The sequence below is a fragment of the Amphiprion ocellaris genome, chromosome 14 (genome assembly GCF_022539595.1).
Source record: "Amphiprion ocellaris isolate individual 3 ecotype Okinawa chromosome 14, ASM2253959v1, whole genome shotgun sequence".
Taxonomy (NCBI): domain Eukaryota; kingdom Metazoa; phylum Chordata; class Actinopteri; family Pomacentridae; genus Amphiprion; species Amphiprion ocellaris.
The window spans coordinates 29,560,425-29,585,374 of NC_072779.1; the positions used below are offsets into that span (position 1 = coordinate 29,560,425).

General features: G+C 38.7%; 1 protein-coding gene across 1 annotated transcript in view; it reads left to right on the forward strand.

Moving 5' to 3' along the window:
- Window positions 1-24,950, forward strand: part of LOC111563809 (F-BAR and double SH3 domains protein 2-like) — a 47,998-nt gene that overhangs the window by 6,963 nt on the left and 16,085 nt on the right. Inside the window, exons 3-10 of the mRNA XM_023263071.3 lie at window positions 417-462; window positions 9,237-9,313; window positions 11,516-11,660; window positions 13,212-13,345; window positions 15,904-15,958; window positions 16,043-16,171; window positions 16,252-16,374; window positions 19,823-19,918. Coding sequence (XP_023118839.2) covers window positions 417-462; window positions 9,237-9,313; window positions 11,516-11,660; window positions 13,212-13,345; window positions 15,904-15,958; window positions 16,043-16,171; window positions 16,252-16,374; window positions 19,823-19,918 — 805 coding nt within the window. The remainder of the gene's footprint in view (window positions 1-416; window positions 463-9,236; window positions 9,314-11,515; window positions 11,661-13,211; window positions 13,346-15,903; window positions 15,959-16,042; window positions 16,172-16,251; window positions 16,375-19,822; window positions 19,919-24,950) is intronic.

Below are 24,950 nucleotides of genomic sequence, written 5' to 3' on the forward strand. Positions count from 1 at the left end.
GCTGGTTTATTTCTTATTTAAATATTGGACAAACCCAGGCTAGCTTGTATTCCTGTGTTTTGTGCTAAGCTGATCGCCTTCCAACACTTGTGCCACGTTTAAAATGTAGAAGAATGAATAATTATCCTCTTGACTAGCTCTAAACAAGATAGTAAATAAGCACATTTCCCAAAAGTTTACATTTTCAAGACAACAATATGAACAAAAATGGTCAGTGGTATTTTAGAAGTTAATTATGTTGCCCATAAAGTGGAAAAAACACAATTTTCTTGACCGAGCACCACGATATACACAGAACACTAAGTGACTCTCAACACTTCCCCACGAATTGTCTTTTTTCCTTACATATGTGCAGGACATATGTTGGGTTTTTGTGCTTTGCCGTCATTCACATTCACTCTTTTTCGTCTCTTCAGGACCTTCAGCCAAAAGAGGGCAGCTATGGAGAGGGACTACGCCCAGGTGAGTAAATCTGAACTCTTTGTCGTCTTTTTCACACCACCGCTGATGCTCGTTAACATCATCGCTGCGCTGCCTTGTCATTTGTGTTGCTAAAAATAAGTGCATTTTTTTCTTTTACAATACAGCCCTCCAAAGACACCATATGACAGTAGGATTGAGGATGTGGCGCTGAGAAAGCTTTTAGTTCTCCTGTGGCCAGATAGCTCATGAATGGTAACCAGCCGCAGAAAAAAACACCACAACAGAGCAGGGAACGACATCCACCAGCCATCCACTGGCTCGTTTCCTCCTCGCTATGTTGTTTTTGCCCGCAGCTTCCTGGAGACGTCAGTCGAACGTCTGAAAATCCCCTCGCTCTCCTCCTCGGTTCTGTTCAGGTTTTGCAGCCCTGTGAGGAATGTCCACCAGCTCTGTGAAGAGAGGGGGCATGTCTGTAGCTATCCAGCGAGCAACCTTACATGTCTGTTTGCTCATGTGCAGCTGGTGCTCAGGAGGTTTATTGTGAAAAGCCTGTTGAATGAGCCAAACAAACTGAAGCAGGATAAATCTGTTTCATGAACCCTGCTGGGAACTAAAGTGATCTAAAGTTTCCATCCAGATTCAGAGCATGTATACAGAAAATCAGCGAAAGAAGATCCTCTATTTAATGTTTCATTACCTCTCACGTAAACATCACAGAGCTTTGGTTAAAGGGCTTAAAGTGAATGCACGTTTTTGTTGTGGAAAAAGTAAAAACATCCACTTAATTTACTGGGGTGCTCTGCAGATACTTTAAAACACTTGAAGGGCAATTTCATCCCTAAATTTCTGCCAGATTAGTTGTCATGCAGGTTGAGGGACATCACAACACCTGATTAATCACCCGATTAATCACTGATTGGTTGGACTTCTGGCAAGTGTGAAATTTTGGTTCCCTTGTCATGGGGTTTTCACAGTTTTGTGAACCAGTTTCTGTCATGGGTGCTCCCAAAAATACCAATACAGAGACCTTTAATTATAAATAGTTCACAGTGCAGATGTAAAAAGCAACTGTTGAGAAAGAACGAAGGAGAAAACGTTTCAGTCTGCCAGATTTACTGTAAAAAGCATGATGACAGGACCAGGTTAGTGTGGAGGTGAACTTCCTGTGGTGAATTTGGACAAACTTGTGAAACTCTTTCAACCCCAAGCAGTTTCTGGGTATTTTTTCCTCTTACTCTGGACTCATGTCTCGCTGCCATAAAAAGTCCTGCACCTCTATAGAATCAGTACTGTTATTGCTACATCAGAAATGCTTTGTGTAGTAAAACAAATTTAAAATGCAAACAAAAGTTGAATTTCTTTTACACAATCGAAATTCCCTGGAATCAACATGTACAGCATTTCTCAAGTAGCCACAAGTGTTACACACACTAGAAAAAAATAATGGTGATTACATACGATAGATATTGTACTACCTCCATTTTTTATGTGTCATACTTGTCTCCTCATTGCTCTGTGTAAACACAGCCTGCCGTTCAGCCGAAAAGGCCTTAAGGTTTTGTTATTTGACTGTTGGTTGCAGCTGAGTCACTTGTGGTGCAAAGGAACCCAGAATTTTTAGTTTTTTTACACAATCTGGTTAGTCCAGAGGCTTTGTTTTGGCAAATTTCTAAATGAGACATATAGAACAAGGTGGTTTTGATGACATATCCTCATTTTAAGGTTAGATTTGAGTAATTCGTCCGATGAAGCGGTACATCACAGACAAGTAATTCACACACTGTAGGAAAGTTGAAAATCTGACTATTCTCCCTTTGATAAAACATGTCTTTTTGATGATTTATTTCAAGAATAACATGCCTTTCACACTTGCCACTACATTTTGTGATATTGTGGTTTAAACCTTAAATTTGAAGCAGAATGATTTGAATATAAACCAGGTTTAAATGTCAGACTTGTTCTGTCATGCAGCCCGCTAATACACAGCATTAAATAGGATTATAATATGAACTCATGGGGATAAATATGCATAAAATGGAGTGAATCATACTTTTTAAACCGATTACAGGCCACATAACCTCTGAAATGTTTGTTGATCGCACTTCTTCTTCAGTTGAGAGAAACTGAAAGAGTGTTTCCGACCCCTGGATGTGTCTGTTCCTACATTATTTATATTGCTTGGCTGGGTCCATGTTACCATGTGACCCTGCATGAAAGATTTACATCGTCTCAGAACAAGGAAAGAGAAGAAGTATCACACTAAACTTTGCACAGGCAAGAACCCCCTCAGAGTGTTTTTAAAACCATTATTTCAGTGATCTGGCAGAATAATTTGTCTGTAATCATTACCATCAGTTAAACGTTTGGGCTCTTCTTTTTTTTTTTGTTTGTGTCACACACCCTCCTGGACTAAACCCTGATTGGCTACGTCGTCCGTTTAAAATTGTCAGCATGTGTTTGGTAGCTGAATCATCAGTGTAGTTATCAGCTGGTTTATGAGCCGCCTGGGAAAACAGTCAGTTTGAAAATGTCTGTGCTGTATTAGCACATGAGCACGAGATTCTATTATTGTGTTTAATGCTGTTATTCAACGTTGAGGACTGGCTGAATGCAGAAAGGATGTAAAAACACAAAGTGGAGCGTGTGAGTATCCAGTGGAGGGTTGAGATCAGCCTGCAGGCTCGCTGCTGTAACCCCGTGCAGGTGTGTTTTATTAGATATGCATGCCCCGTTGTTGTGGTTGTTCACATGTTTAATCAACATGCTGAGGAAGTCTTTGTCAGAGTCGGATGAAAGGCTGTCTGGTGGTCTTTTGCAACCTTTGTGAGACTCGTCTCATCAAATCCTAAACCTTTTACGTGTAAAGTCCAATATTTAGTCATAATTAATCAACAAATAACATTTTTTTTATAAAGGATTAATCATCTGAGGTAGTGTTTTAAAGCTCATTTATCAAAAAATCCTGGTTCCAGCTTCCCAGATCTGAATCTTTGCTGTTCTAATTAGTCTCATATGATTGAAATTAAATATATTGAGGTTTTAATCATTTGTTTGGACATAACAAGATGTTTGTTTATGTCAGCTTGGCAAAATATGACATTAACTTTTTGCTGTTCATCACACAATATACACTACCATTTTGGTAGTTTGGGGTCACTTAGAAATGTCTTTATTTTTGAAAGAAAAGCAGTTTTTTTCATGACGATAACAGAATTAATCAGTTAGTCAATTAGTCTAGACATTGTTAATGTGGTAAATGACTATTCTAGCTGGAAACAGCTGATTTTAATGGAATATCTCCATAGAGGTACAGAGGAACATTTCCAGCAACCATCACACCTGTGTTCTAATGCTACATTGTGTTAGCTAATGGTGTTGAAAGGCTAATTGATGATTAGAAAACCCTTGTGCAGTTATGTTAGCACATAAAAGTGTGAGTTTTCATGGAAAACATGAAATTATCTGGGTAACCTCAAAATTTTGAACGGTAGCGTATATAGTAACTGGAACCTTAAATAGCAGGACGGTAATTAAGGCAGACTGTTTAATTTATAGGGAAATTGGATATAGTGTCAATGCTTGATAATAGTGACATGATGTATACTGAAAAGGGCAAAATCTTAAGATTGGTTGTCGAGCAGTTGGATGGATGTTATGACATCTTTTTCACCTGATTAATCACCGAACGGTTGGATTTCTGGCTAGTGTGAAATTTTAGCTCCCTGTCTTGAGGTTTCAGCAACTCCATGGACCAGTTTCTGTCATGGCTGCTCTCAAAAGTACTGATACAGACACCATTAATCATACTTCATGTCAGAATATGTTCTGTTTTACTGGAATTGCAAAATAACTTCTGTCCACAGTCTAGACAGAAAGAGGAACTGTTGAGAAAGAACTAGTGAGAAAACGTTGTTTCAGTCTGCTAGATTTACTGTAACAAGCATGAAAACAGGACCAGGTTAGTATGGAGGTGTGTGTAAGTCTTTCAATCTCAAGCAGTTTCTGGGTGTTTTTTCTTCACTTGTGGCTCATTTTTCATTGCAATATAAAGTCCTACACCTTTATGGAAACAGTACAACCATGGCTAAAAACAGAGACAACAAAAAATGTCTTTAGTGCAGAATAGCAAAGGTATCATGCTCTAAATCAGAAAAAAATGAGAACAATACTTGTGCCCACAGGTGTTCTCAATACTAGAAAAATTGTGACTCTGCATACTATATATACTAAGTACATTTTTAATTTGTGTTCCTGTCCCTTCACTGTTTGGTGCCATCACTGCCTACTGCTAAGCCGAATATTGACAGAATTTTTGTCATGAGACTGTTGGTTGCAACTATCATGATTTTTAGCTTAGATTCTGGGTTCACATTTCCAATGGAACTGCATGTCGCAGATGAGATGTTCATGGACTGTCGGAAAGTTGAAATTCTACTATTTTGGCAGTTTATGACCCTGATAAATGATATAATTTTGGAGATTCCTTTAAAAGATAATACACCTTTCAAACCTACTGGTGTGTTTAGGGTTAACTGTGTTTGTATACTCTGTTTTTTTAGTGTTTTCTAAGCTTTCTACGTTGAATGTTTGGACTGTTGGATGGACAAACACCAGACGTTGTTGACGACATCATCATATGATTATTCGATTGACCTTAAAAGCTTTATATCATTATCAGTTGAATATAATTGGATTTTACCCTGACTGATGGGTCGAAACAAGCTCTGAAATATTGTGATGGACATTTTTTCCAGTTTTCTGGCATTTTATTGTAAAATGATTCATGATTAATGGCTAAAATAATCCTTAGGTTCATTGATAGTGAGAATAATTGTGTTTGACAGTTTTGAATTACAGGAAATGTCTTCATTGGCCACCTTATTAGTTTTTTTTTCTGTGTTGTGCTGCCTGTTAGTTATGTGATCAATTAGACACCCGCTGCCAATAGTTGAATCAAAGTGGGTCAGAGTGTCTCTGGAACACTTCGTTCCCTTTGGTTACACCCGCCTCTTTTCCTTTTTTTTTTCAAATCGCTTCTCTTTACGTGCCTTTTTCTGGGTCTCTTACACCTGCAAGCTGCTTTAACCATTAGCCGATTGCTATTCACATCACACGGTGTGATAAAATGTCTTCTTCTGTGTGGCTCTTCCTCTGCCGTCCTCGCATCCCTCCTCCTCCTCCCCTTCCCTTGTTCCCATCACACTATTCAGGCGTGTCCGCTAGGCCGGTTCAGTTGGCGGTTCTCTCTCTATCTGAAGCCCACAATGGCCGGGTCTGTCGCAGCCTGGAAGCTTTGGCACCAAGACCAACGGGTTCAGAGCGAGCCCCGGCCGAGCCCGCCTCAGCACCGCATAACAGGGCCTGTCTTTTTACAACGGACAGAGGAAGGATAGATGGGCTCATTTCCGTGATGGGCACTTCAGTTACTTGCCACAAGCCACAAAAAAACAAATAAAAACAAGCGTAACATTAAGTGGAGAGGCAGCTTGTATCTGGAGCAACAAGTGAAATTATTTCTTTTCTGTCCATGAGGAAGAGCACAAAGTCTTGTGATTTTCACTCAATAAGATATTTAACGACACAGAATAGTCCTTTTTCATTCCTAGTGAGTGTGTGAGCTGTGCAGTAGCTGTTTTCTAAATGTAAAGTTGCTGATTTGTCACATGCATCACATGACTGACATCACTGACTTTATAATTTGGATGCGCCAGCACATAATTAAAGTGCAGGTGAAAATTTATCACTGCATTTTTTGATACTAAATAATAAATTTTTAATTGTTACCTTTATTTTTCAAATTCTATTTGTATTTGTAAATTCTCAACACATTATGTCAGAGAGCAAGCAAGTTTATTTATAAAGTACCTCATCATACTTATTGGTCATTCAAAGAGCTTTACATTCAAATGTAAAAAAATGAATAATATGAAATAAAACATGTAATAAAAATGGAATAAATTAGATTATTCAAAAACAGTACAGACATTATGAATAAAGTTCACAGACTTTCAGAATAATTTGAACTGATCGACTAAAACAGCTAAAAAGAAAATGACAAAAGGAGGTGAGAATTAAAGGATTTAAGAGACAGTTTGATAAAAGTACATTCAGTTTAGACCCGTTTTTTTTGTATAACTAACGACTTGAAGTAGTCGAAAAGGTAGTCTTTAGCTTACTCTACAAAATGGCTTAATTTGATTAACAGGAACAAAAGTGCGGATAAATTACATTTAGCCCGTTCTGTTGCTTAAAGTTAGTAAAAGGTAGATCTTGTTTGGATGCATTCAATGCAGTATTACATTTTATTGTCATTTTTCAGTTTACCATTCTTTTCCATCGTTTTGGCGTTGTTTGGTTTTTAAATTTAGGTTTCGTTGATGCTCCATGAGGAGAAGTATTGTTCCCAACCATGCTTTGGCCACAATCTTTGCAATAAGCACAGTCTAAGTCTAAGCATATCTAAGTGTTTCTTAGAGGCTGACAGTTTACTTCTGGTTGGCTTGGTGTGACCAGTGTGCATGTAGTTTAGACAGGGAGCATAAACCAGGTTGTTTATGGAATCTGCAAGTTACCAATGTTCCCTAAATGTCTCGTGTTAGATGTTAGCTAGGCTTCTGTGCACAGAGAAGCCTATAGTCTCCACAGAGTTCCTGTAGCACAGCAACTCATACGAGGCTGTGACCAAAAATTTGTTTGAAACGAGCCAAATAAGGTGTTCTCATGCAAGATTCACCTCAGTTGATATCAAGTGATTATATCTACCTGGCCGGCTGCCCAGAGACACACTGCTAAATGTCAGGTGCACTGATGCGAGCCATGAAAATGTTTAGTCACACTTGACAGATTTTTGGTCCGAAGCCATGATCACAGAATAACCAGCGGTCCACAATACAGTCAGCTGCGGAAGCCTCGTGCTGCCATACAGCAGTGTTGGCACACTAACCTGTTCTGGAATACAGGTAAATGGATGATATTTTGGAGCAATTTCTGTAGCATTATTCAACACCTGAGAGCTGAACAACAACACGCCACCAGATTGATGACACACTCCACTTATCTCTGACGGATAGCATTAATCTTACATGTCTTTCCCTGAATCCTGCATTAACTTTTCAAACTTTCTGCCTTTTGAATAGAGTATTTGCTCTATATTTGTCCAATTTGTGCTGTCATGTGCAGAGCATTAGTGCATATCAGTGCATACAAGCTTTGTAATTATTATAATAGTTAAAATATAACTTCTAATCTTCAAGCATTACGATTGCCACAAATGTACAGTGGCCATGTGTGGAAGAAGCGGATGACTGGAAGCAGTTGGATTAAAGCGAAACTGAGTTCACATACCCTACATTTGTTGGCTCAGTCCCTAATCACACATGTTTTTACCTGCTGCTTCAGTGTTATATTGCAATTTGAGACATGCATCCTGTGAAGTACGACTTTGAGTTGATTAAAATTACTGCACTAGATGCGTGTGTAATAGACAACACTTAACTATAATCTCCTATATTTCAACTAAAAAACTATGCAACACTGTGAAGGAAAGTTTTTATTGACTATTTATTACCATATGCATCTGAAATCTTTATAGTGATGTTACTCTCATGCTGCACAGAAAAGATTGACCTCATGAAGTCAAGCTCTCTTAACATTATGGAATTGTCATTAATAAAGGATTTACTTATAAATTAAGTTCACTGTTGTCTCCTTTTGTGCAAATATCACTTATAAATTTTGGCTGCTGCTATCAATTTCCTGTCATTTAAATGCACACACTGAAGGTAGCATTTTTTAGGTAATTTTAAAAGATGGATTTCATAAACTGTTTGGAATAAATGTAACAGAGACACGGAAGTTATGACATCCAGCTCCTAGCACAACTCAGGCTCCAAAGACCTACAATTCCCATAATCCGTCTCGACAGCATCCATTTGCCCACATCTGTCTCATGTTAGTAGTTTTATTGTTTGACTTATTGAGGTTTTAACCAAATAATTATGGTTATGATTCCTTTGTTCCAGCGTCTTTTGAATGCGATAATCTTGGCCTAAACCTTTGAGCACAAACAAAATAATTTTATGTTCGGTACAAAAGAAAACGGGTCAATTAAGCCAATTAGTGGTAACATTTATGAGTCTGAAAAATTTTTAGACAAGCCTGCTCAGATTATCTGCTCAGTGCTAAAAATATTCCAGCTTTCCTAATGTCAGTTTAGTACGTACAACTCTCTAACATACCTAACATACACATTTTTCTCCTGCTGTTCATTCTGTCCTGCTATTTTAGCTTTTCAAAGGTTAACCTCATTGTTGGCTGAGGTGGAGGAATCTGATATGTCTCCAGAGCTGAATGTGGGCTAAATAAATGACATTTTTCAGCAAAAAATGAGCCTACGTCAGCATAAAAACCAGCAAGTGAGCCGACATCCAAACTAGGCTGTGGTTAACAGGTGAACGAGTCCATGTAGTGTTGAATCACAGTGAAATCTTTCTACAGTGTAGCCAGAAAGGACTTTTTAACGTGTGGATTTTAGATCTGTGAGGTCTGTCTCACACTGCTGCAGCGAGTGGTGGGTGTTTATCAAAGCTGTCGTAGAGAAGTTTATTTTTACTTGACTTGACTCTGTCTGTGCCTGGAGGACAGAATAAAGTGTGTCTCCTGAGTCTCTTCATGCTGGTGGTTTATAAGACAAGGGCAGAGAGGGTCACCATCTTCTGAACATATCCCATGTGAAGATGATTCACAGGAAATGTGCCCCGATGTCAAAGGTGAAAGGTCATCCACACTTTTGTCTCTCACTTCTTCTCTTCCAGGCCCTGCAGAAGTTGGCAAATCAGTATCTGAAGAGGGAATGGCCAGAAAGCGTGACAGAAGAACAAGTAGATCACAGGTAAAGTCCTTTCTACAGTCAAAGAGAAGTTTGTTGGGACTATTTCTAGGAATGTTTTTGTTATATTTCTAAGTCGGGCTGCACACTTCTGACCAAAACACTCAGAATCGAGATCACAAATTTCTCCTGCAGCCATTGTGTTGATAAGATATTTATTTCATGTTCTCTTCACTCAGATATTAGCTACCTGTTCAGGAGCTTTTAAGTAACTGCATGAGCAAGTTAACTATTAATAAAATCAATTTTCTAAATGTTTGGTTCTGTACACACTTCTACCAATGTTCCAAAACAAAGATGTTCCTTACAGAAATTGCTTTGACAGTGTTTCATCCAGTGTTCAAGTAAACCAACTTTTCCAAAACTTAGTTCAGAGCCTGCCTTAAAACAGTGGACATAAATGTTTACTACAGTTGGGACTACACATGTGGACATGTTTGACACATGTGCACTAGAAAATATGATGCAGGCACCTTGACAACGAGACCACAAGCTGCTTTGTTTAGCTTGTGTGGTTCAGTAACACAAAAGAGACAAAGAAAGAAAACACTGTAGTCGAGGATTATCAGATTTTGGCTGTGTAGGCTACAAATCAACTTTAAGGTTCCAGGTTCCTACCTCGTGTGTTTGCTGGATTATTGCAAAATTTGTAAGATCATCCAAGAGCCCATCTTCCAGGCTTCTTATGAGGAAATACTTGCAGCAATAGGATGTTTTAGATGAGTTAGCCCTTGATATATGGCATTAGACAGATGAGTCCGTGTCAGCCAAACGGTTTCCCAGCATGACTTCTCTGAAGATTCTGTGTTACAAACCATCTGATTTTGTTCTCAGAAGCAAACGTGGCATCAATTGTATATGAAGTCAAAGATAAGATAGAATAAGATTAGAACTATTTGGTCGTTCTGAAAAGGTGGGTGTCATGCAAAGAAGTTTAAATATCCTGGGCTCATGTTCTTGAGTAATAGGAAAACGGAGCTTGAGATGGACAGATGGACTAGTACAGCATCAGCAGTAATGCAGTTGCTGTACCAGACCGTCATGATGAAGAGGGAGTTAACCTGGAAGCTCTCGATATACACGTCAATCTACATTTAAACCCCTCACTGTGGTCATGAGCTTTGGGTAGTGACAGAAAGAACAGGATACAAGCAGCTGAACTGAGTTTCCTCCGTAGGGTGGCTCAGCTCAGATTTGAAGATAGCTCAAAGAAATATTGCTGCTCCTTCATGTCAAAAGGAGCCAGCTGAGGATTTGAACATCTGATGCCTCCTGGAGGTTTTCCAGGCAACTGAGAGGAAACCCAGGCGTAGACGCAGAACTTATTAAAGAGACTACATATCTCAAATGTCTTGGAAGCAGGAAAATGTTGCTCGGAAGAGGGAGAATGACCTGCTGCCACCAAGACCTGACTCTGGATAAGTTGAAGAAAATGGATGGACGAGGGTTATACAAGAGGGGAAGGAGATGTAATATCAATTATGAACAGGGATAATGGCACACAGACTGTGTCTCCATGGAAACATTGATTGAGTTGCTTTGGATTATTGACATGAAAAGTTTGTACAATAGCTAATAAAAGAAAGCTCAGCTCTGCACAGCTGAAAAATCATTGTGTGAAGTGGGTTTGCGTATTCAGTCAACTGTCTTACAGCGAAAATTGACAGAGGAAAGGTGGCAAAATTGCATGATCCCTTGCTAGTAGGCATTTTTTTAAGCAAAAACACCCAAACATTAGCCAGATCCAGCTTGTCAAATATCACACATGATGGTAACTTGAGTATCGTGAAGTATTTCACTGAATATCCAGACCTGTGGGTGATTATGACTCATATTTAGCATTTTTCTCTGTCGCTTACAAAGGAAATATTTGATAATTCATCAAATAATCAGATAAATCAGTAATGAGATGTTGCAGCCTTCTTGACAGTGATCTCCAGCCTCTTCTTTAGCATTCAGTAGCACATAGTAGTTATTGTTAATGTAGCTTTGAGAGAAATTAGGAGCATTTGCTTTGATACAGTGGATCTCCCTGCTAATAAAAGCACAGAATTGCGTTCACATAGAGGTCTGAGTGGAGATCATGATCTGGTTTTGTTTAATTGTGCAGCTCTAGCTCCCTGGCTAATCACTTAGCGTTTATTAGAGCGAGAGAATGTCTCACTGTTAAAATCCTGTGTGTGTTTGTGTTTCTGTTTGGTTTAGGAACATGTATTGTGTGTGGAGGGCCTATTTGGAGGGCACAGTCCAGACCACCCAGTCCAGAATCAGCGCTTGTGATAACTACAAAGTCCAGGTCGCCGATCCGGCAAAGACGGCACGACTGCAGAAGGAGCAGCAGCTCAGAAAGGTAATGCAGATAAATCCCACAACTCTGCTCAGGTTTCAGTCACCTCTGTCGCAGCTGTATGCACATCTTCACTGATGAAATCCAGGGTGTGTTTCCGTGTTTTTTAAAGGGGAAAAGGGAAGTTGCTCTATATCTGATGTTACGTGGGTTTTGAGACATGATGCTGACATTGTTGTTGTTGCCAAGTGTAGATTAACATCTGACTGAGGTCCATTTATAGCCAGGTGTAGCAAAAGTGTAAATGCATCTACCTCCCACATAGCATGTGTGTCTGATCTTTTTTTTTTTACTGCATCAGATGGCGCTTCATGGAAGTAGCCAGTATCGGCGTATGTCACCTGTGATCATGAAAGCTGAAGTAAAACACAGATCACACAGTATTCAGCTGCCTTCCTGTTTCATACACAGCAACGGGAACAAAGTGACTTTTACGATTTTAGCACTTGTTACACCCTCTGTCTGTGTGAATTCGTGATATAGTTCTCACTTACATATTTGTTTTTTTCTGTTGTCAGAACTGAGCAAGTACAAACAATGCTCTGGTCATATACTAGTTAACACACTGCTGTTCTCAGGATGCATTTCTGATTTATTGACATTTAAAATATGTGATCATCTAACTTTTATTAGCGAAAAAGTTACTTTAGCTTTGACCACATGCCTCAAATTGAAAATAGTGAAACGAAAAAGCTAAAGAGGGTCTTATTGTTGACAAAATTTACATTTTTATGGACCTGTGGTCACTCAGGGTACAATACAGTGTAGTATTTTTTACCTCTCTGCACTTACTTTTACTACACCGTGAAATAAATACAATGGTCGAAAATGTAATAATAAACTTAATTTCCTACAGTGCCTTTCAGAATCAGAGTTACGAGATGCAATAAACCATTTTATAAAGGGCAGAATGTGGAGGTAAAACAAGTGATTGCAGGAGGCAATGAAAGCTTGTCCTTGTGTTGCCCTCTATCATTGTTATGAAAGACATGTCAGATAATGGAGGACCAGTTTCCTTATGTAGTGCAACTGAAACGTGGCGTTAATCTTTAGTAAAAGCCATCGTGATAATAATTATTAGTAGCCGATATATCCACGTTCTTTGTCCTCAGGTCAGTGTCGCTAACCAGCAGGAACTTGGTATAAACAGCAAGTGTAATTCTGATTAACAGCAATAAACATTCTGCCATTTGAGGGAAGAAGTCCTCTTATCATTACAGTTGCTATCAGCTCAATACTTTGTAGCGCTGTCTGGAGCCTGTTTCCTGATCATAAGGCCTGAAGTGACTGAAATGTACCCAGCGTTGCTCTCTGGTTTCTACTGGCCATGTTCCACCACCTGCAGCCTACAATGCTGCTCTTGTTCGCCCTCACCTTTGGGGTGATGCCATCATGGTTCCTGTACGTCACACCTGCCATTATGTCATCACTCACCCCACATGATCCTCAGATATGGCTCAGAGGCATTTGCATGTTTTTCAGGTGCTGCATTCCCTGAGTAAGAATTTGCATAAATGTAAAGTTCTCTGTTGTTTTTCCGCTTGCTTTCCACAGTGCATTGAGCAGCTGACAGTGGTCCAAGCTGAGCTGCAGGACTCGGTGAAAGAGCTGACCAAGAGCAGGAAGAAGTACCAGGAGGCCGAGACGATGGCGCAGGCCGTCCGAGAGAAGGCAGAGCTGGACGCCAAGTATGACCCTGATTAATCTCTGATCTCCTAGTAACACAATGATAAACTCATCGTTCCTCTCTGCTGATAATTATGAAACACCACACTTTGGTTAAGAGTGTGTTTTAAATACTTTCTACATTCCAGTGTTTGTAGAAATAGTGCACAGAATTCAGTGTGCACCTCAGATTTGGGGTCACAGCAATGAAAAAGGAAGAAAAAAATGCATAAATTGCAATTTTTCTAAAACATTTGACAGTGTTTCATTGACCGTAATCGTTACTATAACAAATCCACATTGGAAACTCTGCATGTTGTGAGAGCAAAATAAAAACTGCTCACTAAGGCAATGACATCATTTTCATAACTGAATTAACTGTCATGTTCTGCAGTGCAATGCCAGCGATTAATAGTTGAAAACTAATCCAAAACTTGATTTTCGGACAGCAAATGAATATTTTGATATATGGCTTTTCACAAATGTTGATCATTAATCAGTTAATGATCCCTTCCAGACATGCTTTAAAAGTTCTCTGCTTTGAATTATATTTTGTACCCAATATGGTTTTCAACAAGTTTGTTTACGTTGCTCATTTATTTTTAAAATAACATCTACTTCTTGCCCACAGATATCCTCAGTATATAAATATGTTAAAAAAAAAACAAAACTAATGTCTCCTGTTTTTCTGGGGGAAAAAAATTCTCTGAGCAAATATAGGTTGCAGCATCACTTTTGTTTAAGCTACATTTTGGGCTGTGACTGGTTTCCAAAATGAGTGTCACAAGTCATGCTTGGATGTAAATTCTAATCTACACACAGAAACCTTCCTCCTGCTGTCCATGAACCTCAGAGCAGATTTCTAGTGTCAAACTTTGAACATTTTTCTGCAAAGTAGAGGCCAAACATTCATGTGAAGTTACAAGCAAAAAGACTTTATTAAGGGAAGAAAGTAATGAATGCATAATGAAAACAATTGTTAGTAGCAGCCCAACAAACAGCCAACACTCAGACTTGTTGACTGAGTCGAGGGTGCGATCCCTCAACACTTTGTCCTGGCAAGACATGAACAGCTGGCGCTTTGACTCACCACATTGCAGACATTTTTCTGCCCATCAGGAAAGTTTATTGTAGGACCGAGGCATAACTCGGCAAAGTTTTGCTGTCGGATGGGATTAAAAGCCGGGTGCTGCTGGCACTCGTTCTAATACTACAAATACTGTGTTTTTCTGGGCTGCTATGTACACACACAGAACCACAGATAAATCCTCCGACTTTCAGCTCTGTTTGTCATGTCCTTCTAAATGTCTCCAACATGAAAGAAGCTTAATTATTGAATATCTCTGCAGAAATGCTCACAAATGTTGGCATACAAGCAACTGTTTTCCCACAAAACGGACACACTGTCTTCTCCGCTCATGTTGATCATTGCGTTTACATGCAACCAAGAGAGCAGCTAATGATTGCAATTGGAGAGCATGTTTACATCCGCTATAGTAACCTAACTGTAAATTGGATGGGGTTTGGAGTCAATTTTCTCCTGTGTCGTCGGTTTAAGTTTTGGGAAGTTTGACTCTCTGGTTTTAATTTCCTAATTTAACAACATTATGAGCCAGAACAGAAGTCGTTCTGTTCTGTCAACCATTCCTGACCTTCTGATTCTTTTCTCTCACTTGTGTCCAAATTTTACTTAGAGTCCAACATTCGTTAATGAAAAAGACTTATTTAGACGTCAGTTAAGCTCCATGTAATGATCTGTTTTTTTGCCTTTTGTAAAGTCTTTGTCCTGCACTTCCACACTTGGATAAAGCAGATTAGTGGCTCAGTTACCAGTATGCATTGTGGTGTTCCAGAAAAAAACAAGCTGAAGTCACTGACATGACTTTTAAGAAATTCAAAAACTTTTCCAGCCGTTTGTCCTGGATACTGTGGGGTCTTCTTTTTTAACCTGAACTGTTGTGCTGGTTAAACAGTTGGATGGTTGTATATAATAATCACAGCCTGTAGCATTACAACATGCATTTACTCGACAATCTCTCAATTCAGTTCTATATTTAGGTTTGCATTAAGTCACAAAGAGTCTGATGCTTTATGTTTTCTGTCATTTTAAAACCTAAGAGGTCTCTTGTTCAAGAATTTGCACAAACTCTGCTCACGTTAAATAAAAAAACTATAATAAATATTCCATTTAAATACTTTAATGGGCACTTGTACAGTAATAAAATACAATGCTCTCAGACAGAGGTATGAATTTCCGGTGGAATACATCAATATTCAGAACACATACATTTGTGTCTTCCATAACTATACAATTAAACAACTAAAAGAAAAAAATTCCGCTGTCATGTTTACTCAGTGTGCCGGAATTTTGCTTTCCTTTACATAAATAAGACATTTCCATGATAAACTGATGCAGAAAAAGATCAATTTGGTGCATAAAAATTTACTAGAATGCAGGAAAATAAGTTTATGTTGCTGTAGATGGATGCTCAGATCTCTGCTGAATGTGTCCTACCCAGTGTCCAAATGAAATCCCCATCCGTGGTTTCAGACATTTAATTTTGTGGTTTCTTTTGTGCAGGTCAAAGCTGAGCCTCTTCCAGTCCAGATCCAGCCTACAGAGGGCCAGCGTAAAGGTATGAGATTTTTACATCTGCTCTACTTTTAGTGACATTTCATGCTGCAACTGTCAGTCAGCTGTGTTAACTTTTGCGTTCCAGCTGAAAGCCAAGAGGAGCGAGTGCAACTCCAAAGCCACCCACTCCAGAAACGACTACCTTCTGACGCTAGCAGCCGCTAATGCTCACCAGCAGCGCTACTACAACACAGACCTCATGGACTGCATCAAGGTACGTCAGAATCTGCGGGTAGATGGTGGGAAATAGACATTTACTTTAACATTAAAATCCACTTTTCTGTGTTTCGGCAGGTCTTAGATGGCAGAATCTATGAGCAGGTAAAAGATTACCTGGTCTCTCTGTGTCAGACTGAGGTTGAAACTTACCAGGCGGTCCACAACACCTTCAACCAGCTCTTGAACAGCTCACATGGGGTGAGTGTTAAAATCTGCGATATACTTGTGTTTGTATCCACCATACACATTCACCTTTCTGAGCCTCTGCAGATATTGAGTCCAGTTTGTATTTATTTCAATGACATCCTGCCACTGCAAACTATACCCTGAAAATGGAAAACAGGAGCTTAATTCATCCCACAAAAAACTGTGGTGCCAGAGATGATCAGTCTGCATGGAGTGCTCTACCTCAGCAGGCAGCTCTGCTTGACTGTTTTTGAAATGTTGCTGTTTAACTGAGCTTCAACAACCTAACTTTGTCTCAAGTGAGATTAAAGAGTAACTACAGCCTCAGCTAGAAGCTTCTCTCCCAGCATAATTTATAAATGTGACAGTGAGGAAGCAGCAGCTGTTGGAGACGTGGCTTCATGACTACATACAGCAGTGTGAATAGAGAGGCATAGAGCTGGTAGTCAAAGCTCAGTTTCAGTCATTCGTGTTGACTTAGGGAAAGGATTCCTGACGGTGACGCATCAAATTCTGCAGATTTAGAACAGAAAAATGCTGTGAAATAAAGTCTCACATGTGATATGTTATTTCCTGTTGCTTGTTTTTGACATTTATTTAATTGCAACATCAAGAAGCACCAAAAGTCCAGTTAGATGAGATATCTACATGTAGATATCTCTAACTGGATGAGTTAGATGAGGTATCCACATATATATGGTCCAAGTATGGGGTGTTAACGATTAATAGTTATTTGATTAGTTGGGCTGCAGAAGTCTCAGGAAATGTATTGGTGCTAAAGTTATGCCACCAAGTGAAGCCACTTGCTCTTCCATTAGATGGAGTTACAGATGTTTAATAGCGGCCCGTATAGTCCTTACAGTTTGTACAACAAATTCACTTTTCTGCTATCTATGATTGGCCTCCCACTAGAGGAGTATTTGGCCGATTTACTCCCATTTCATCCTCCCAAAAATCCAATGGTCTGGGATCTTGGTCTGAACTGATGATCGGCCCAGATCGTTTGTAATGTGTGGAGTTTACAGATCCAATCTGAAATCTCCCAAACTGCTCGCAGACTTGAGGCTGCCACGATAAATATCAAACATGGCTAAATTATCACATTAACGCCCAGAGCACTGGTTGCTGTTGCCAAGCAATGCTAAATATTCTAACCCTGTTGTTAGCGACAGATACTAAAACTAATAGTTCAAATTCTCACTGAAAAATAGACAAACTGTGTCGATTGCGTGTCTCCAACCGTTTTCTCATCATTCACCTTTCTGCCATGAAATCTCGTGTGTTGGCACTCTGCTCCCTGATTGCTCTGTCTGCCACGATAATCTAAATAATATTCCATAATATATGATGCACCACTACTTTCAAATCTTGTGGTGTGTGCACGTCTGAGATTATAAAGAAGAATATCTGTAAAATTTCTACTCGTGTGATGTAGTCTGAGAGTTTTACCTCTTACCAGTTCATTCAAATACCCATTGATCAATCAGTTTTGGACGTCTCTGTTCCTTCAGTATCTTTCTTGTGATGAGCTGAACTCTACCACCGCACCGACTGCTAATTAATTGAGGTGGTTTGAGTTACCTCAGCGCTCCTCGGTTACACGCTCCTGAGCTGCTGCTGTCCTCTTTCAGTCGGGTTTGTTCAGGTCATCTTGCCTCTCTGGACCTGGAGAGGCATTTTGTTTCTGCTCAGGCTCAGAATATGAACAAATCATTAGAGAGGTAAGCGGTGGGTGCAGTGGTTTTCAGCAGAGCTCACATTTCAGCCCATGTGCTTCCTGTGTCAACACAGAAACGGATCTTGTGTGTGCTATGTGTAAGGTGACGTTTTGATTTGACTGAATGAGGTTCTCATAAATGTTTTATTCTTTGTGTTTTGAGATCTAAATATAGTTTCAAAATAGATCTTCTCTGTTCTCCACTCTCTGGTTCTTCTGGTCTAATGGGAGCAAAGTAATAACTCTCAGATGTTCTAATATGTTTTTAAAGCAGTGAATCAAAGCTGCTGAATGAGTGTTTTGCTTTAATTAGATTGGTTTTATCAGACCTGCCTCCCAGTGGAAATTTATTTAGTAAAATGCTTTGTGTTCGAGATTTTTTGGACTCTTAGTTTCTTGGTGGTAAACTGGTGTATTGGCGTGTTATGAATAAATCGTCTACTCCGTTCAGCTTTAACTGCAGCAGTGGCAAACAAATACAAGTAAAATCTCTCCCCCTGTTATCTGGACAATTTCTGGGCATGATGCAAAAATGGACCCTATAATATCATTCTGTGAAGTGACCATATATTGAGTATCAGCAGAACAACACAACATAGCGTAGTATTTTATAGGATAAACTATTGTCTCGAGACAATTTGACTGTAATTGGCGCTATATAAATAAAATTGAATTGAATTGAATTGAACTAAAAGATATGTGTGGATAATAAGAGCTGCCTTAGAAATTTAGGTGTAGCATAACAGAAATTATTAAATCTTCTGAGTATATCGCATATAAAGTTTCTGTAAAAAAAAAAATAAAATAAAAATACAGTTATGTTTCACAGCACCTGGACTCATGAACTACTCTATAAGTACATTATGTTTGATTGTTATTTAATGGCATTTCACTGCTGAATACTGCTTTAATTTTTGTGTTAAGATCTGGAGATATCTGCTGCTGTCTTTGTCAAATATGTTTGACAATATCATTATGAATATTTACTTTTGACATGTTACTTATATGTACATGCAATTGGGAGTTCCTTAAATTAGCAACTTAACTTGGCATTTTTTTATTTTACTTTCAGCAACTGTAGGCAAATATTTGCAAAAACAAAATACTTCTGTCTGTATCCAGTGAAATGTTGTTCTACAGAATAAGGTAAAACTGCCATTAGGTGTTTGATATATTGATAGTCGATTAATCTATAATTTCATGGCCAGAACATTATTCAGCAGCTATTTTGATCACTTAAAAATGGTTTGTCATTATTTAAAGCTGAAATGTTATTTGCTGTTGCAAGCTTGTCAAATGTCAAAATGTTGTGCTTTTTGTCATGCATGAGAATAGACTGAATGTCTTTACGCATTCACTATGTTGAGTTTATGTAATATAAATAAATAATAATGGCTTTTTTCCCCACTATACTCTGACCTTTTGTAGACAAAACTATGAATTGAAAAATCCCCAAATCAGCAGATTATTAGATAGTGTTTTGTTGCAGCTGTTGGATACATGCATCATTGTTTTTACCTTTACTGTAAGATTTGCAAATACTTCAACTCTGCTTGCAGCTGTAAAGCTGGAGCCTTTTGTCTCTGAAAGTGTATACGTAGAAATTACTCATCACAATAAAGATAAAAAGCTTACAGCTTAAAGGCTTTGCTCCACAATAATTATCTAAATTCAGAGCTAGGATCACTCGTTAGCTTCTGCCAAAACATAAATATGTGTTTCATCTTCTCTCTTCAAACACAGGTTCTGCAGGAGTTTCACCAGCAGCTGTTTGTACAGAAGAACCCGACGTTTCAACAAGCCTCAGACTTCTTGTACCAGCCCATCGACTCCGATACGGTAAAACCTGATGTTTTGTTTGTCTGTGTATTTGTTGCTAAATGTTAAATCTGAACAGGAACCTCAGACTTCATATTAACAGAAATGCAATCATAAGACGCCTATGCTAGTAATAGTGGTTGATAAGCAATTTCCAATAATTACACCAGATAGTGTAGAGCCTGGCAATGGAATAAGAACAGCACTTGAATTTAGATCTAAACAGATATTTTTTGGCCTCTCTTTTCTCTGTTATTATTCTGTCTCAATATTAGGAAAAATATAAATAGATGAGGTTTATTTCTCAGGATCTTAGAATAAAAAAAAACTCTTGATGATTCTCAAAATTAAATTTGATATTATTATCTGAAAGTGCATATTTACTAGCACTTAGACATTTTTCATTTGTATGATTAGTACCATTGTTTTAGTATTGACTACAACAAACATATCACTTATTATTAGCGTTTAAAATAATCCAAATTCATGCAGCACCAGAGTTTATCACAGCTGAGCTGCTTGTGGTTGCTTATGTTTTTTAAACATTGGCTCTGCTGTTTATATTTTGCATGAGAAACAACTAGCAGCAGAGACAGAAATCTAACCTCTGACTTCTGCCACCTCTGCCTGCATGAGTTCACTGAAATGTTGGAATAAAGCACAACTGTTGGACCAAAATTAGGTCGCTATGTCATGTAGGACAGCAGCTGTTTTCAGCTCTGCTTCATAATAGTTCAGGTGACCAGATATTACTTTGTAAAAAATATCAAAACAAAGGTTTGTTGTTACATTTAATTCAAATCCTGTATCATACAATAAATGTATGAATGATTTATAATTGAAGTAGGGCTCCCAGTATTTTGCCTTATGTTTCTTCACAAGGAAACTGTCTGTGTTTGACAACTTGTTTTTCAGTCAAGAGCAGCTCAAAAACATAAAATACATACACAGGTTTTACAGGGAAATGTAAATAATTATAGAAAACTAAGAAGAAATGAGTAGAATTTAGTGTTTATTTTTCTCCTGTCACATATTAATCTTTGGATGGAGGGTTCCACTGATGTAAAACTAAAAGTATGATTTGCGTCAGTGGTGTAGACTACCAGAAGTGTAACAAAGCTCAGCAGATGACGACAGTTTAATTTGTTTAGACTACAATCAATACAAAATCAGACAAGTGGAACAAGCCATTCATGGGCATTCTGACGGCTGAGCGAGCTGAGTGAAAAACTCATATTGCAGACGTTCATTGTCACTAGAAGATGAGTCCTAATGACAGTTCAAAGTTTTAATTTGTCCAATACGGCCGCTGCTGAAATCCCAGCCGCCACTCCTTCAAATTTCTTCTTTTTATTTTTTTTCTTTTTCTTTTTATAATCGTCGCAAATACAACACCGCCGCTTGTCTCCACCTTCACAGCAGTCCTGCACTGTGTTGGGTACTCGCAAGTACTAAGTACTAAGATAAACTACAGAAAACTACCTTGCTCAGTATCTACTTTTTTGTGTGTGTGTGTGTGGTGTGTGACAATGCACAATAATATCATGTCATATATTATTACGCACATACACTAGCATAACAGGGCTCAGAACTCAATAGTATGAAGTAAAACTAAAGCTTTTACACTCCAACGAAGAGGTTGAACATGACAAACAAGTTAGTGAGCATAGAGATGTTTCTGAAATGGTGCTAAAACCATCATCTAGACGGACGTTTTTTTCTTGTTAAAACAGTCATTTAAATAAAAAACATATTATTGCGGACATAACTTAAATTTAACTTCACAGAGGTGCTAGCAGGTCAGTACACTCTTCACCTTGTCCTGTTCAGTTCAGTCTTTACTCAGATCCCATCCAAACAAGTCAACAGAAAATCAGATAAACTTATAAAAAATAACAATGACAGAAGCACATAACATAATCCTTGTCCAAATATGACCACAAATATATAAAATATAAATTCATTCACATTAAGTAACGCCCTCAGATAATGGCAAACATTATTATATTATTTGTTTCTATGAAGTGATATTTTGCAGTGGGAATAAGTCAATATTTAGAACGATTACTCCTAATCTAAACAGATTAAACATAAACAGTGAACTTTGCGTACTATACTAACAAAGCTGAAATGTCATAAATATTAGCTTTGCTTTGCACAGGAACTACAATTATTTCCCCATTTTAGTGTGGGGTTTTTTTTTTTGTTACTGGTATATTTCAGGTTCTTGTTTGTGTCATGATCTGATCTGAAATCTAAGTAATGGCTTCTTGTTTGAATAATTTTTTGAAAATGATTGTATTTAATTATCATGATGGTTTGTATGCAGTTGAGCCACGTTGTGACCAAACCTGCCACTCATTTAATACAGTGTGGTCTTCCAATTAAAAGGTTGCTCAACTCAGAACAGCATCATCCGACAAGTTGCCACTGTGGCTAATGCAAGCGCATGTTAACGTTAATGTAATTCTGCTGTTCACCTCGTAATTGCCGTAACACAGCTGTTGAAATAATGCAGCTCTGGTAACTTTCCAGAGTTGCTAAATCGTGACTTCTTCTTCTGTTTTGCATCTGAGACACCTATCAATTTGTGGAAATATCAGATAAACTTGACTTCCCGGATTGTTTTTCAGAGCTGGTTTGGCTTTAAAACTCTTGCTGTGGTCAGAATTTGATCTCCCAACTCATTTGTCTCAACAGTTAGAGCAATAAAAATGGAGATTTTTATATAAAATACACAACCAACCACAATCTGTCCACCTTTGCGAGTCCCACCTGAGAAATGGGTGCTAATTCAGAGTCTGCACGGCACCTTAACACACCTGTTCATGAAGCCTTTAGTGTGTCCTCATGGCCTGGAATCTATTTCAGATGGTTTTCCACCCACACTGGCCATTTAATGGATTTTTTGCCCTCAATAAAACAGACATAAATGTCAACTTCAGTCCAGAAATACTTTACTATCGCCCTTTGACTTGACCTGACCGTGCCGATCTGCCAGTGATTTGTGACGGCTCGTGTACGTGGATGTAACGGAACGGAACTCCAGTCATATGAGCGCGTCGTTCGACTCGGCCGGCACCTTTCCTCCTCTGCTCTGCTGGACAACACTGGACAATTTGTTCGAACTGCAAACGCTGGCGTTGTTTTCATTGGAAGTCAAACAAGCAGCAGCCTGTTCCTAAAGAAAACATTAGCGGTGGAGAGCCTTCCCTCCCCTCCCTCACCCACCCTCAGCCACCACTTGCACCAGACAGAGGGATCCGGTAAGGAATAGAGCTGAACTGGGAGGGAGGGGCAGGAGGTGGGCCGGGCCCTGTGAAAAGGAGGCATTGTGAGAGGGCCTCATCAGAGTGCACTGACCCCCTCCACCTCCACCAACACACCAGCCTTTTCCCTCCACACACACCGCTGATGTCATGTGGAAACTCGAATTTTAGAGATTTATTTTAAACATAATTAAGAAAAAAGCCAAAATCTGCCCATTGTCACTCCTTAAAATTACCTGAAAAGTAAAGACCTGTCACATCAGAAGCTCCTCCAGCTTTTGACCAGCTGTTTAAGATGTGCATTTTGCCTGAACCAATCAGTATTTTTTGTAATTTTTGCAGGGACAACAATTAATTTAAAGTAATAATATCAGTGTTACCTTGCATCTGGTTTGCATTTTATGTCCCTGGGCAGGTATAGAAACAGAAAACAACTACAGAGGAATAAATACACTACATAAAACAATAAAAAATATAAAAATCTATCAGTGTGAGATAATGAATAACATCAGCAAATGCAATAAATAAAAGAAAATCATTGGTGACAATTTTACACTGACTTTAGCCAAACCTTGAGACTGATTTTAAACAGTCTTTACTGGATACTGAATCCATCTTTTCACTGCTTTAACTGAGACCAAAAGCTGTCTTTCTGAATTATCAATCACCTCTAGTAGATGCTCTTGTCTCGTTGTACCCTCTTTTACCATCACCATCATCATTTACAGACAGCAATTAAGTTGCAATAGCAGTTCTTAGTAGCAGGTAATGTGATGTTTTTTTACAACTATTAAGAACTACCCAGATTTTTAACTTGTAATTTTGACGTCCAACAGTCTGTGCAGCCATATCGACCTCCTCCAACCTTGTTTTGCCATTTTTCTTGCTATTTTTCTGGCTCTGGCACAGTACAATCATGTCCCCATTGTTAATACAAAGCTGTGCTTGGCTCAGTTGTTTTCCGCCAAGAGAAACAGCTGTCAGTGAGCACAACACCAGATCGGACAAGTGGGCAGCGATTCAGAAGTCTGGGACTGGGCTCTAAAGGTCAAGGACTGGCAAAACTTCCTGTAGATGAAGTAACTCTTTCAAGACTCTACTTTGTTGGAGCAAATAATAACCCTCAATACATAAATAAAAACTGAAAGTTGCTCTCATCGGTAGTGTAGTGGTATTTTTTTATGGTCCACAAGTTTTGGTTCAAGCCCCACTGCATGAATCAGCCTCATTCCAGCCGCAACAAACGGCTGTTTTCACGCTGGCAAATCCCCTTTAACCAGTGAGTGTAAAACCAAGCCAGGAGGCAAGGTCAGAAAACTGGAATTTAGCAGCTATGTGTGTAGTTTAATGTGTCACGTCAATGCATTTGTGTAGTTTTGGAAAGATTTTTTCAGTTGTTAGTTGTATAGAAGACTTATTCTTCAGCGTTGTTTTCTGTTTTCTTATTGTTGGACACTAAATGTCAAGGGTAATCCTCTTTTTCAAAATCTCAAAAACAGCTGTCCAAATCTGCACCAACATTCAACTACTTCTTCCTGCACTTGTTCCATCTTCTCAGCAGCTTTTGTGCAATTTAGTAGTTTTTGCATAATCTTGCAGTGGAATAAGAATGTACCTTTATCATTGTGTCTTTGACAGAGTCTGATATTTTGTGTTGGTTTGCTGATTTATTAGAGCGTTGTTAACGAAAAGTAAAACTAAACTAGAACCACATTTCCCACAGGACTTGGTGGAGACCAAAACGGAGTTAAAAAAGAAAATGAAAATGGGCTTACATTGTTCGT